Raw genomic sequence first — 13,774 nt, 5'->3', positions numbered from 1 at the left:
AGTTCAGGCTTATGCCTCCTACTTAGACACTACATGACATTAGACCAGAATAACTTCCACCATGTCATTTATTGCTGAACAACAGATCTTCATTGTTCTTCTCCCATAGCTCAGTATTACTACAAACGCTGGCAGTACGGGAACACACTGCTCTGAAGATGACTGCAGCCACTGAGTTCATGTCTGAATCATACATGTTCAGACTGACACGCTGAGTGTTCACCTGTAATGATTCATGGTGACTGGGAGACCTCCCTGTTCTTACCTGCTGCTGATAGCCACTACTTCTCTGCTCTCACCCCTCCAGTGAAGGACAGGAAGTCAAACATCAGTCAATGGCTTTTTTAAAGAACAAAACAACCCGGTATTAACCGGTTTACTATTATTTTCTATTCCGATTCTGTTCCGGAACATTAAAAAATATAGTTTCCGGTTTTCGTTTTCGTTCCATGAACCGGTTCAGAGCTCTGGTTCACACCTGAGTTTGATGATAAACAGTCGTGCCCTTTATTTTGAAAATTCCGAACCGGATATGATGGCGCACGCGGAGCTGCTCGTGTTTGTCGTTTCCGCACCGGCGTGAGACCCCGAGCCGCCGGGATCCGTCCGGAGGACCGGGCCGGTGCTGGAGACCCGGGAGGCGGACCAGGTGAGTCAGCGATCGACCTCCGGTGATCTAACGGACGGTCGGTCGGTGCGCGTGTTCGCGGACGTGTCGTCATCAGGTGATCGATAACGTTTATTGGACTGCGGGTGAAACCTCTTTAAACTGCACATATTGATGACGTGATGTGTCCGCTCACGTCTCAACCCGAGGCGTCTGATGTATCGATTATAGATCTGATTGAGTGAAGCGATAAGGGACCGTCTGTGGATCCAGGATCAGTTCCATCGATCGGTCTTTGAGGCCATTTATTGATCTCAAATTGGTGGAATTTAAAGGTTCTTTTGAACGGTGGCCCCGCCTCCAGGCGCCGGAGCGGGCGGGGCTTCCACTTGGGGAAATCAACCCACCCCCTGTCATAAAATCAGGGTTTTGTGAGTGTGTTTGTTTTCTGTCCCGGAGCAGCTGAGCTGGGCGGGGCTACGTGTCGCTGTCCAACCGGCTGGTGCTGAACCCCGAGAGCCAGTTGGTCCAATCAGCATCCCCCAGTGGGACGTCTGGCTGCTGATTGGTTGTTTTCTACTTCCTGTCTCCTGATTGGTTCCCAGTTCCTGCGGCGGCGTGATGTCGTGGGACCGAACGTTCCTGCTGCTGCTTCACAGCGTGGGAGGTAACGCTGTTTACAAACAAACAAACAAACAAACAAACAAACAAACAAACAAACAAACAGAGGAAGAGGACGATGAAGACTTCTGTTGTGTTCCAGCTGCAGTGGCGTCCCGCTGCCAGCAGGGGGCGACCTTCTCCCAGGCGGCGGTGTCTCCGGAGGTGGGCGGGGCCCTGCGGGTGCGGGGCGTGGCCTCCCTGCAGCAGTGCGTGGCGGCGGGCTGCGACCTGCCGGGCTACGACCTGGCCTGGCTGCTGGGGGGGCGGTGCTACCTGCTGCGCTGCCGGTAGGGGGCGGGCTGCCGGCTGCGGCGGACGCCCGGCTCCGCCTCCGTGCTCGCCTTCCTGCAGAGGGCAGGGCCCTACGGGGGCCACTGGGGCCCCCTCCTGCGGGGCCCCCTGCAGGAGTTCCCCGACTCCCTCCTGCTGGATGAGGAGGGGGCGGGGCCTGGATCAGAGGTGGAGCTTACAGGTAGAGAAGAGAGAGGAGGAGACAGGCTCAACCAATCAGAAGCAGGGGATGGTCCAGAGGGGGGTGTGGCCCAGAATAACACCTCCTCCAATAGGAACGTCCGCCTGGAGGGGGAGGAGCCCAGGTGGCCCACTGACCCCGCCTCTGCTGAGAAAACAGTGAGTGGAGCCATTCTGACGGCCAATAGGAGCACAGGGGCGTGGCCAGTGTCCGGCTGAGTCGTCATGGAGACGCAGCAACTGTTTGTTTGTTTGTTTACAGACCAAGACGCAAACAAGCAGCGATTCGTCATGCCGGCAGACGCCAGCAGCTGACTCCGCCCCACACGACCACACGATGACATCACTCCCTAACTCCACGCCCCCCCACTGGACCAGCAGCGCATCCGAACGGCCAGGTCAGCTGACCTACGACCTCACGTCAGGTAAACAAACACTTGTTTACACCTGCATGGATAAACAACGGCCCTGGCCCCGCCCCCTGGAAACCCTGTAGAGGATGCTGGTTCAGCTCCGCCCACAGCGGGTGCATCCTGGCCCCGCCCCTCAGCTGTTTGTTTGTTAACTGAAACGGTTTCTGACGCTTCACAGGTGGAGCTCCGCCCACCGCCCCGCCCCCAGTCAGAGGGGTGACCTCTGACCCCTTCACATCTCCCTGCAGCGACGCCCCATTCACACCCCCACGGGGCGGGGCGACAGACGGCGCCACACCCACCGTCAGCGTCCAGGAAGGCGGGGGGGTCGATGGATCCCCTGACCACAGAAGAAGAACCGCCAGTGGGGGCCCCCCCGCCCCTGACTCCCACCCCGCTGCGGGGGGCCCTCCTGTCGCCCACGCCGGCGGCAGCCACACCCTCACACTGCCCAACAACTCGCTGGTCCTCCGGGGCGCCGTCACCAACGGCGACCAGACCCGGGTCCACTTCCTGTGGGTCAGAGACCCCCAGAGTCCTGCTGCCGGGGTCAGTACCCCCCTCACCGCTGTCATGTGACTTAACTCCTCCTCCAATCAGGTCGTGTCTTCATCAGTGACTGAAGGGACTCAGCAGGTTCTGGATCCGGTTCTGGGTCTGGTTCTGGTTCTGGTTCTGGCTCTGGATCCGGGTCGGTCTGGTTTTAGATCTGGTTCTGGATCCGGTCCAGTTCTGTCCTGCTAACGGCCCCTCAGGCTCTGCAGTGATGCGTGTTGATTTGGACCAATCGTAGCGTGTTGTAGTGACCTGGTGGGGCTGTGGGCGGGGCCTGTGTGCAGGACGTCCTGTACGGGTCAGACACCCGGGCCCACCTGTTCCTGGCCAACCTGGTGGAGGGCATCTACCTGTTCCAGCTGAGGGCGGTCGACGCCCAGGGGCGGGGCAGCACGGCCACAGCCACCGTGGAGGTGCGCCCAGGTAGGGGGGTGTCCTGGGAGCTGATTGGTCCCGGTGAGGGGCCCAGCGGTGACCTATCCCTGTCTCCCCAGAGCCGGAGGGGGGGGGCGTGGTGGAGCTGGAGATGCTGGTGGGCGTGGCCCAGGTGAGCCTGGCACAGAGGGACACGCTGGTCCAGCAGATCGCCGCCCTGCTGGGCGTCAACGCCACCGACGTCCAGGTGAGGGCGCTGCAGGGCCACGCCCACCTCAGGTACCAACCGCACAGTACTACTACTGCATACTGATACAGTACTACTACTGCGTACTGATACAGTACTACTACTGCATACTGATACAGTACTACTACTGCGTACTGATACAGTACTACTACTGCGTACTGATACAGTACTACTACTGCGTACTGATACAGTACTACTACTGCATACTGATACAGTACTACTACTGCGTACTGATACAGTACTACTACTGCGTACTGATACAGTACTACTACTGCATACTGATACAGTACTACTACTGCGTACTGATACAGTACTACTACTACATACTGATACAGTACTACTACTACATACTGATACAGTACTACTACTACATACTGATACAGTACTACTACTGCGTACTGATACAGTACTACTACTGCGTACTGATACAGTACTACTACTGCATACTGATACAGTACTACTACTGCGTACTGATACAGTACTACTACTACATACTGATACAGTACTACTACTGCGTACTGATACAGTACTACTACTGCATACTGATACAGTACTACTACTGCGTACTGATACAGTACTACTACTGCATACTGATACAGTACTACTACTGCATACTGATACAGTACTACTACTGCATACTGATACAGTACTACTACTGCGTACTGATACAGTACTACTACTGCATACTGATACAGTACTACTACTGCGTACTGATACAGTACTACTACTACATACTGATACAGTACTACTACTGCGTACTGATACAGTACTACTACTGCGTACTGATACAGTACTACTACTGCGTACTGATACAGTACTACTACTGCGTACTGATACAGTACTACTACTACATACTGATACAGTACTACTACTGCGTACTGATACAGTACTACTACTACATACTGATACAGTACTACTACTACGTACTGATACAGTACTACTACTGCGTACTGATACAGTACTACTACTGCGTACTGATACAGTACTACTACTGCATACTGATACAGTACTACTACTGCGTACTGATACAGTACTACTACTACGTACTGATACAGTACTACTACTGCGTACTGATACAGTACTACTACTGCATACTGATACAGTACTACTACTGCGTACTGATACAGTACTACTACTGCGTACTGATACAGTACTACTACTACGTACTGATACAGTACTACTACTGCGTACTGATACAGCACTACTACTGCATACTGATACAGTACTACTACTGCGTACTGATACAGAACTACTACTGCGTACTGATACAGTACTACTACTGCGTACTGATACAGTACTACTACTACATACTGATACAGTACTACTAATGCATACTGATACAGTACTACTACTACATACTTATACAGTACTACTACTACGTACTGATACAGTACTACTACTGCGTACTGATACAGTACTACTACTGCGTACTGATACAGTACTACTACTACGTACTGATACAGTACTACTACTGCATACTGATACAGTACTACTACTGCATACTGATACAGTACTACTACTGCGTACTGATACAGTACTACTACTACGTACTGATACAGTACTACTACTGCTCACTGATAGAGTACAACTCTTTGCATAGTGATACAGTACTGCTACTGCGTATATTACTACTGCATAGTGATACAGTACTACTACTGCGTACTGATACAGTACTACTACTGCGTACTGATACATTACTACTACTGCTTACTGATAGAGTACAACTTTCTGCGTAGTGATACAGTACTACTACTGCATACTGATACAGTACTACTACTGCATACTGAAACAGTACTACTACTGCGTACTGATACAGTACTACTACTGCATACTGATACAGAACTACTACTACATACTGATACAGTACTACTAATGCATACTGATACAGTACTACTACTACATACTGATACAGTACTACTACTACATACTGATACAGTACTACTACTGCGTACTGATACAGTACTACTACTGCGTACTGATACAGTACTACTGCTGCTTACTGATAGAGTACAACTTTCTGCGTAGTGATACAGTACTACTACTGCATACTGATACAGTACTACTACTGCGTACTGATACAGTACTACTACTGCGTACTGATATAGTACTACTACTGCGTACTGATACAGTACTACTACTACATACTGATACAGTACTACTACTGCTTACTGATACAGTACTACTACTGCTCACTGATAGAGTACAACTTTTTGCATAGTGATACAGTACTGCTACTGCGTATACTACTACTGCATAGTGATACAGTACTACTACTGGATACTGATACAGTACTACTACTGCGTACTGATACAGTACTACTACTACATACTGATACAGTACTACTACTGCGTACTGATACAGTACTACTACTGCGTACTGATACAGTACTAGTACTGCGTACTGATACAGTACTACTACTACATACTGATACAGTACTACTACTGCGTACTGATACAGCACTACTACTGCATACTGATACAGTACTACTACTACATACTGATACAGTACTACTACTGCGTACTGATACAGCACTACTACTGCATACTGATACAGTACTACTACTGCGTACTGATACAGCACTACTACTGCATACTGATACAGTACTACTACTGCGTACTGATACAGTACTACTACTACATACTGATACAGTACTACTAATGCATACTGATACAGTACTACTACTACATACTGATACAGTACTACTACTACATACTGATACAGTACTACTACTGCGTACTGATACAGTACTACTACTGCGTACTGATACAGTACTACTGCTGCTTACTGATAGAGTACAACTTTCTGCGTAGTGATACAGTACTACTACTGCGTACTGATACAGTACTACTACTACATACTGATACAGTACTACTACTGCTTACTGATACAGTACTACTACTGCTCACTGATAGAGTACAACTTTTTGCATAGTGATACAGTACTGCTACTGCGTATACTACTACTGCATAGTGATACAGTACTACTACTGGATACTGATACAGTACTACTACTGCGTAGTGATGCAGTACTACTACTGCATACTGATACAGTATTACTACTGCGTACTGATACAGTTCTACTACTGCTTACTGATACAGTACTACTACTGCTCACTGATACAGTACTACTACTGCATACTGATACTTTCTTTCAGTGTGTGTGCTTCATTGTTCTGGGCGGGGCCAGTGCGATCCAATCACGAAGGAGTGTACGTGTGACGCCTTCTGGACGGAGAACCTGATTCGGCGTTACCTTGGCGACGGCGAGAGCAACTGTGGTTAGTAACAGCTGTGACTTGGCTGGCCCCGCCCCTTCCTGTGGGTGGGGCCAACTGACGGTTGTGTTGTGTCACCATGGCAACGGGGCCTCAGACTGGCGGCTGCTCTACGTGGTCCTGACCAGCTTCCTCCTGGTGGTGTCCATCCTGACGCTCAGCTGGAGCCTCGTCTGCTGCAGGTGAGGTGACCTCTGACCCCTGACCTCTGGGGGCGTGGCCACGTGTCTGACCCTATGTGTGTTCAGGAGGTGGATGAAGGTGAGACAGAAGACCAGGTACACCATCCTGGACGAGCAGGAGAGGGTGGAGCTCCGCCCCACGTTCAGTGAGTCACCTGTGCTCTGTTAGTGGGCGGAGCCGGGCCGTCAGGTGGGGGTGGGGCTCTGAAGCAGAAGCACACCTGAAAGGCCTCTCCTTCCCAGGTGTCAAACACCGCAGCGCTGTGCACACCTCCAGCCTGACGGGGGCCGAGTCGGACAGCGACTCAGAATGGCCCCCCAAGGGGCAGGAACAAGGCCGCCAGCTACGGGAACGCCTTTGGCTAATGGCTCCGCCCACTCGCCACTCAAGGGTCTCAGGACTGCATTACCCAGAAATCCTGGGGGGCAGGTCTGCCTCAGCTCAGGTGTTTGAGGATTGGGGGCAGGATGCACCTGTGCCTCCTGACAGCGGTGCAGAGGTGAAGGAAAGGTAAGAGGACGGGATGTTCTGGAGGCTAGCCAGTGATGCTAACTGAAGCTAACCTGAACTCAGCCTCCCTGCAGACAGACGCTAGTTTGTCTCTACTTGTTTGTTCTGATAGCAACTAGCTGCTAGCATCCAAACAACCGCTACAGAATGCTAACCGCGCTCAAACAAACAAAAGCTGATGTCATGTTCTTTCTAATTTGCTCTGAGGACACGCGCTAACAAGCTAGCTGCCTGCCTGTTGAACATTATCTTTGCTAGAGACTATAACTTTTCTCCTGAGCTAACGCTAATACGAGCTGCTGCGCTACATGTCGAATCTATGAACCTCAATTACAAAATGTTGTTTTAAACCAGGACAGTTAGCTTAGCTTAGCACAAACACTTCCTAGCCTAGCCTAGTGAGGAGAATCATGCGTGATTAGCATGTTGTGTCAATGTCAAACTGTTCAGCACATGTTAACCCTGGAGCTAATTGTTAGCTGAAGTCTTTATGTAGAAATAATAAAATAGTTCATCTGGACGTCGTCATGTGACCTCAGTGCTTTACTGCTTTGATGTTTGTTTTATGTACATAAATATTTGTCAACAAGTCAGACAAAATAAACAATCAATGTGTTTTTATTCAACATTAATAATTAATACAGAAACACAATTATAGAAATAAACCAGTTTTACTTCCTGCTTCAGGAAACAGGATTTTGATCATGTCTGCTAAACATTAGCGCAGCGCTAACAGATATTTAAACATTAACACACGACAAGTTATTGTTCAACAAACGTCACTTCTCCTTCACAGAGGTTTTCAGTTAATCTGAACCTTGTGCTTCAACATAAGAGTTCCTGACAAATGTCCCATGTGATTAAAGGAAAGCATTCTCCGATTGGCTAGTGAGGAGGTGAGGATAATCAGGCTGTTTTAAGGCTAATGCTAACACGCTAACACACACTGGCTAATAACTAGCTCCCAGCAGAACCTGCTGTTACTCTATCATTAGCTAGAACAGGGGGCGCAAATGGGTGACAGCTAGCTAGCATTAGCATATCTCTGGTCAGTCGAGTCAACTGATTCCTGCTAGCTAGTGTAGCTAACGCTAGCTTTAGCCTCCAGTTGGTTTCAATCAGAAACAGCTAGCATGATTAGCACCGACTGAAAGCTAAAGTAAGTCTGTGCCATTGTAAATCGGCCAATCAGAAGCCAGCGTTGCCCTCACACCATGTGACCTACGATCTAAAACTACAGGAACCCCCCCTGATGAACCCCCGAACCCCGAGCTGCACACCAGATGTTGCACCCCCCCTCAGGGCCTCCTCCCTCAGGGCCTCAGGCCCCCCAGACACATGTACTTGACCTCCAGGTACTCCCGGATGCCGTACTTTGACCCCTCGCAGCCGAGCCCCGACTGCTTGACCCCCCCGAAGGCGGCCTCTGGGGTGGACAGCAGCCCCTCGTTCACGCCCACCAGCCCCACCTGCAGCGCCTCGGCCACCCGCCACACCTGGCTCAGGTCCTGGGAGTAGAAGTAACCTGAGGACAGGAAGCAGCAGTCAGCTGACCCCAGGGGCTCCGCCCCCGTCACTGCCCCATGGTGACGAGCCTCTTAGGCCCCGCCCCCTCGGGACTCACCTGCCAGGCCGACGCTGGAGGCGTTAGCGATAGCCAGAGCCTCCTCCTCCGTGTCAAACCTGTGGGGGGGAACGAGACCTCTGATTGGACACAGCTGTAACCTGTGGCCCCGCCCTCAGCCACAGGTTAGCATGCTAACGTAGCATAGCGCACGCACCTGAGGACGGGCAGAAGGGGGCCGAACGTCTCCTCCTTCATGCACAGCATCTCCGTGGTAACGCCGGCCAGGAGGGTGGGCTCCATGAAGGACACGCCCACCCGCTTCCCGCCCCTCAGCACTGACGCCCCCCGGGACACGGCGTCCGCAACCTGGGTGGCCACCTGGACAGACACACCGGTGATGTCATTGTGATGTCACGCTGCTGTGGAGTAGGCAGTGCCTCGTGGGCGTGGCCTAGAGCGAACCACCAATCAGGAGGCGGTCCTACCTTCTCGGCGGCTCTGGCGTTGATGAGCGGCCCCTGGGTGGTGTCGGGGTCGGCGCCGTGACCCAGACGTAGCTCTGCCTCCATGGCCACGCCCATTTTCTCCATGAAGCGGTCGTAGACGCCCCGCTGCACCAGGAAGCGGTTGGAGCACACGCACGTCTGGGGGGGGCAGAGGAGGTGAGGGGGAGGAGCTCCAGCTGCTGGGGGCGGAGACTTAACCTACCTGTCCGGAGTTCCTGAACTTGGAGGCCATGGCTCCGCCCACCGCCTTGTCGAGGTCGGCACTGTCGAACACGATGAAGGGGGCGTGGCCCCCCAGCTCCATGGACGCCCTCTTCACCGTGTCGGCGGCCATCTTCAGGAGCAGCTGGGGACAAACGGTGGAGTCACTTCCTGGTTTAGCCCCGCCCTCACCCTCGGGCGTGGCGTCAGCGGGGGGGCTCACCTTGCCGGTGGCGGTGGACCCGGTGAAGGAGATCTTGTCCACCAGCGGGTCGGTGCAGAGCACCGCCCCCACGGACGGCGTCCTCTCCCGCGAGCAGGGCACCACGTTGACCACGCCCGCCGGGAACCCCGCCTGCTGCGCCAGCTGCAAGACAGCAGGTGTGAGGGGCGGAGCCCTGCAGGGGTTTACCACAGAACCGTGAACCAATCAGAACCGACCTCGGCCAGGGCGAGCGCCGACAGGGGCGTGTCCTCGGCGGGTTTCACCACAACCGTGCAGCCGGCCGCCAGAGCCGCGCCCACCTTCCTGGTGATCATGGCGTTGGGGAAGTTCCACTGTGGGCGTGGTCAAAGATCAGCTGATGTCACTGATGATGTCACAGTGGTCGGTGTCTGGTTGGCTCCTTACCGGCGTGATGATGGAGGCCACGCCCACCGGCTGCTTGAGGAGGAGGATCTTTCGGTCCCGCGCCGGCGACGGGACGATGTCGCCGTAGACACGCCGCGCCTCCTCCGAGAACCACTCCAGGAAGGAGGCGCCGTACGACACCTCCCCCCGCGCCTCCCGCAGGGGCTTCCCCTGCAACACAGCCCTGCCCATCAGGAGACAGGCCCCGCCCACCAGGAGGAGACAGACCCACACACATGGATGTGTAGGAGCCCAGTGCATCATGGGAAGTCTTGGACTTCCCATGATGCACTGGGCTCCTACACATCCATGTCCCGTTGTTCGTCACCAACTCCACCTCTTCCTGGAGGCGCTGTCCTCCAGGTTACCATGGAAACAACCTGCTGCTGGTCAACGCCCACTGACCTCATTACTGTTACCGGTTAGCTCCTCTGGCCACGCCCCCAGACAGCCCGCCTCCTAACCTTGACCCCGCCCCTGGTACTTCCATATCGATTGATCGATGACCAATACTCACGCTCTCAAAGGTGATCAGTTTGGCCAGGTCCTCTGTGTGCTGGGTCAGCAGGTCGAACCACTTCCGGAGCAGCTGGCTCCGCTCCTGGAGGACCAATCAGATCGCCCCGTTCAGTCAACAAACAAACTAACCGGTCTGACCGGGCGGGGGGCGGGTCACCGGAGACCCGGTCACACCCGCCGGTCAACCGATCGCGTTTCTGTCCGTCTCGCGTGATGCCGAGATCCGTGACGTCAGTGATGACGCGTCATAGTGACGTCACAAATCACCTACAGCTCGAGCACATATTGACGTTCCGATCGCTGATTTGTTTGATGTTCTCGCTGATTTAGGTAAACAAACAAACAAACAAACATCAAAGTCACGTCTCCTGCTTGTTGACAGAAAATAAGTAAACAAAAAACGAAACAAGAACAGCGCGAGCCTGGACTGAAACGCGGTTTCCGGTCGGTTCACGGTGGAGGAGCGGCGCAACGGTCCGGTACCGTCTTTGTGGGGGGGGGTCCGGTACCTTAGCCGTGGTTTGCTTCCAGGACCCGAACGCCCGGTGCGCCGCCTCCACCGCCTGCTTGGCCTCGGCCGGCCCGCAGTCGGTGACCCGGGCGATCTCCTCCCCGGTGGCCGGATCCAGCACCGGGAACGCGGCGGCGGCGGACACCCAGCAGCCGTCCACCAAGGCCTGCGTGCGCAGCAGCGGCGCGGACACGTCCAGGCTGAAGCTCCGGTTCATGGCGGCGGGAGCGCCGGGGAGCAGGCACCGGAGGAGACGGCGGGTCGGCGGCAGGCAGACGGAGCGCATACCGGGAGGGGGGCGGGAGGCGGCGGCGCGCTGTGGCTCCGCGGCTCGCGACCGACCTTTTTAGATGGATGCGGTGGTCACGTGACGCCTTTCAAAGACGTCACGTGACCAGCACGGATCACGGTCCTCGGCGGTGAGGAGTTCAAAGTCCGCCGAGATAAAACGATCGCAGATGAAAGAAAAACAAAACTCGGTCCTGAAGGAACCTGGATGCGTCACGTGACAGCAGACACGTGACGTCACGTCTCCAGGGTGACTTAAGGTCAATAAAACACGCTTTTCTCCTCACGCAGCTCCCTGGTGCTCCAGTGATGACGTCACAGAGGGTGAAGTTCTGCTCCCAGTCCGATCTGTTCACGCCCCGCCCACCATGGACCCAACCACCTTCTGCCCCCGGGCTCAGGTACCCCCCTCACCACACACAGTTAGCTGATGTCACCCTGCCCTCAGATTAATCAGTTCGTGTAGCTCCACCCCCTGCAGTGACGTCATGGGGCAGTGATTATTCTGGGTCATCTTGGACGGCAGCTTTAATGTAGCCACAAGAGGACACAAGCCAGTGTCTTATTGTGCCGGTCCCGGGCCCGGATAAATACAGAGGGTTGTGTCAGGAAGGGCATCCGGCATAAAACTTTTGCCAAATCAAACATGCAAATCAAACCTATGACTTCCATACCGGATCGGTCGAGGCCCGGGTTAACAACGACCACCATCGGCGCTGTTGACCTACAGGGCGCCGGTGAAAATTGGATTACTGTTGGTCGAAGAAGGAGAGGAGGAAAGTGCGTTCGCTCGAAGAAAGAGAAGAGGAACACCAAGAGTATAGGACTAAGAGTAGGGACGTTGAATGTTGGAACTATGACAGGAAAAGGTAGAGAGTTGGTTGACATGATGCAGAGAAGGAAGGTAGACATACTGTGTGTACAGGAGACCAGGTGGAAAGGTAGCAAGGCTAGAAGTTTAGGAGCAGGGTTCAAGTTGTTCTATCATGGTGTAGATGGGAAGAGAAATGGAGGAGGAGTTATCTTGAAGGAGGAGTTTGTTAGGAATGTCCTGGAGGTAAAAAGAGTGTCAGATAGAGTGATGAGTCTGAAGCTAGAAATAGAAGGTGTGATGTTCAATGTTGTTAGTGGGTATGCTCCTCAGGTAGGATGTGAGCTGGAGGAGAAGGAGAAATTCTGGTCGGACCTTGATGAGGTGATGCAGAGCAGACCTAGAAGTGAGAGAGTTGTCATTGGTGCAGACTTCAATGGACATGTTGGTGCAGGAAACAGAGGTGATGAGGAGGTGATGGGCAGGTTTGGTGTCCAGGAGAGGAACGCAGAAGGACAGATGGTAGTTGACTTTGCAAAAAGGATGGAAATGGCTGTAGTGAATACTTTCTTCCAGAAGAGGCAGGAACATAGGGTGACCTATAAGAGTGGAGGTAGGAGCACACAGGTAGACTACATCTGGTGTAGACGGTGTAACCTGAAGGAGATCAGTGACTGTAAAGTAGTGGTAGGTGAGAGTGTAGCCAAACAGCATAGGATGGTGGTGTGTAGGATGACTCTGGTGGTGAGGAAGATGAAGAGGGCAAAGGCAGAGCAGAAAACAAAATGGTGGAAGCTGAAAAAGGAAGAGTGTTGCATGACTTTTAGGAAGGAGTTAAGACAGGCTCTGGGTGGTCAGGAGGTGCTTCCAGATGACTGGACAACTACAGCTAATGTGATCAGGGAGACAGGTAGGAGAGTACTTGGTGTGTCATCTGGAAGGAAAGTAGATAAGGAGACTTGGTGGTGGAATGAGGAGGTACAGGAGTGTATACAGAGAAAGAGGTCAGCTAAGAAGAAGTGGGACACTGAGAGGACTGAGGAGAGTAGACAGGAGTACAGGGAGATGCAGCGTAAGGTGAAGGTAGAGGTAGCAAAGGCCAAACAAGAAGCTTATGATGACTTGTATGCTAGGTTGGACAGTAAGGAGGGAGAGACTGATCTATACCGGTTGGCAAGACAGAGAGACAGAGATGGGAAGGACGTGCAGCAGGTTAGGGTGATTAAGGATAGGGATGGAAGTCTATTGACAGGTGCCAGTAGTGTGATGGGAAGATGGAAAGAGTACTTTGAAGAGTTGATGAACGTGGAAAATGAGAGGGAACAAAGACTAGAAGAGGTGACTGTTGTGGACCAGGATGTAGCAAAGATTAGTCAGGATGAAGTGAGGAGGGCATTGAAGAGGATGAAGAGTGGAAAGGCAGTCGGTCCTGATGATATACC

At 53.0% G+C, this 13,774-nt stretch overlaps 2 protein-coding genes across 2 annotated transcripts; one reads left to right on the top strand and one right to left on the bottom strand.

Annotated features, from left to right (window-relative positions):
* The first annotated feature begins 575 nt into the window (after positions 1-575).
* Positions 576-12,355, top strand: kiaa0319 (KIAA0319 ortholog). The gene is given in 12 exon segments (XM_068324740.1): positions 576-649; positions 1,070-1,274; positions 1,371-1,900; positions 2,004-2,166; positions 2,333-2,703; positions 2,994-3,132; positions 3,204-3,377; positions 6,486-6,608; positions 6,703-6,787; positions 6,854-6,933; positions 7,031-7,298; positions 11,813-12,355. Coding segments are annotated over 11 exon segments (1,998 nt in total). The 5' UTR covers positions 576-649; positions 1,070-1,228; the 3' UTR covers positions 11,832-12,355.
* On the bottom strand, positions 7,901-11,621 carry aldh5a1 (aldehyde dehydrogenase 5 family, member A1 (succinate-semialdehyde dehydrogenase)). The gene is made up of 10 exons (XM_068324327.1): positions 11,232-11,621; positions 10,721-10,804; positions 10,204-10,374; positions 10,014-10,130; positions 9,796-9,939; positions 9,574-9,717; positions 9,351-9,509; positions 9,080-9,243; positions 8,923-8,981; positions 7,901-8,823 (listed from the first exon to the last, which is right to left on the bottom strand). Exons 1-10 carry the CDS (start codon positions 11,517-11,519, stop codon positions 8,612-8,614), a joined length of 1,542 nt encoding a protein of 513 aa, XP_068180428.1. The 5' UTR covers positions 11,520-11,621; the 3' UTR covers positions 7,901-8,611.
* Positions 12,356-13,774: the final 1,419 nt, after the last annotated feature.

Source organism: Antennarius striatus, chromosome 9, assembly GCF_040054535.1.
Source record: "Antennarius striatus isolate MH-2024 chromosome 9, ASM4005453v1, whole genome shotgun sequence".
Lineage (NCBI taxonomy): Eukaryota > Metazoa > Chordata > Actinopteri > Lophiiformes > Antennariidae > Antennarius > Antennarius striatus.
The sequence above is the reverse complement of the archived record's forward strand: the minus strand, read 5'-3'. Positions and strand labels throughout refer to the sequence as shown.

What these genes read in the sequence shown, in the direction of transcription:
- aldh5a1 (XM_068324327.1), bottom strand. Translation starts at nt 11,519, where the DNA reads ATGCGCTCCGTCTGCCTGCCGCCGACCCGCCGTCTCCTCCGGTGCCTG. An exon ending in AACTGATCACCTTTGAGAGC is followed by an intron (nt 10,375 to 10,720) that starts GTGAGTATTGGT and finishes GCTGTGTTGCAG; the next exon opens with GGGAAGCCCCTGCGGGAGGC. An exon ending in AGTTCAGGAACTCCGGACAG is followed by an intron (nt 9,510 to 9,573) that starts GTAGGTTAAGTC and finishes TGCCCCCCCCAG; the next exon opens with ACGTGCGTGTGCTCCAACCG.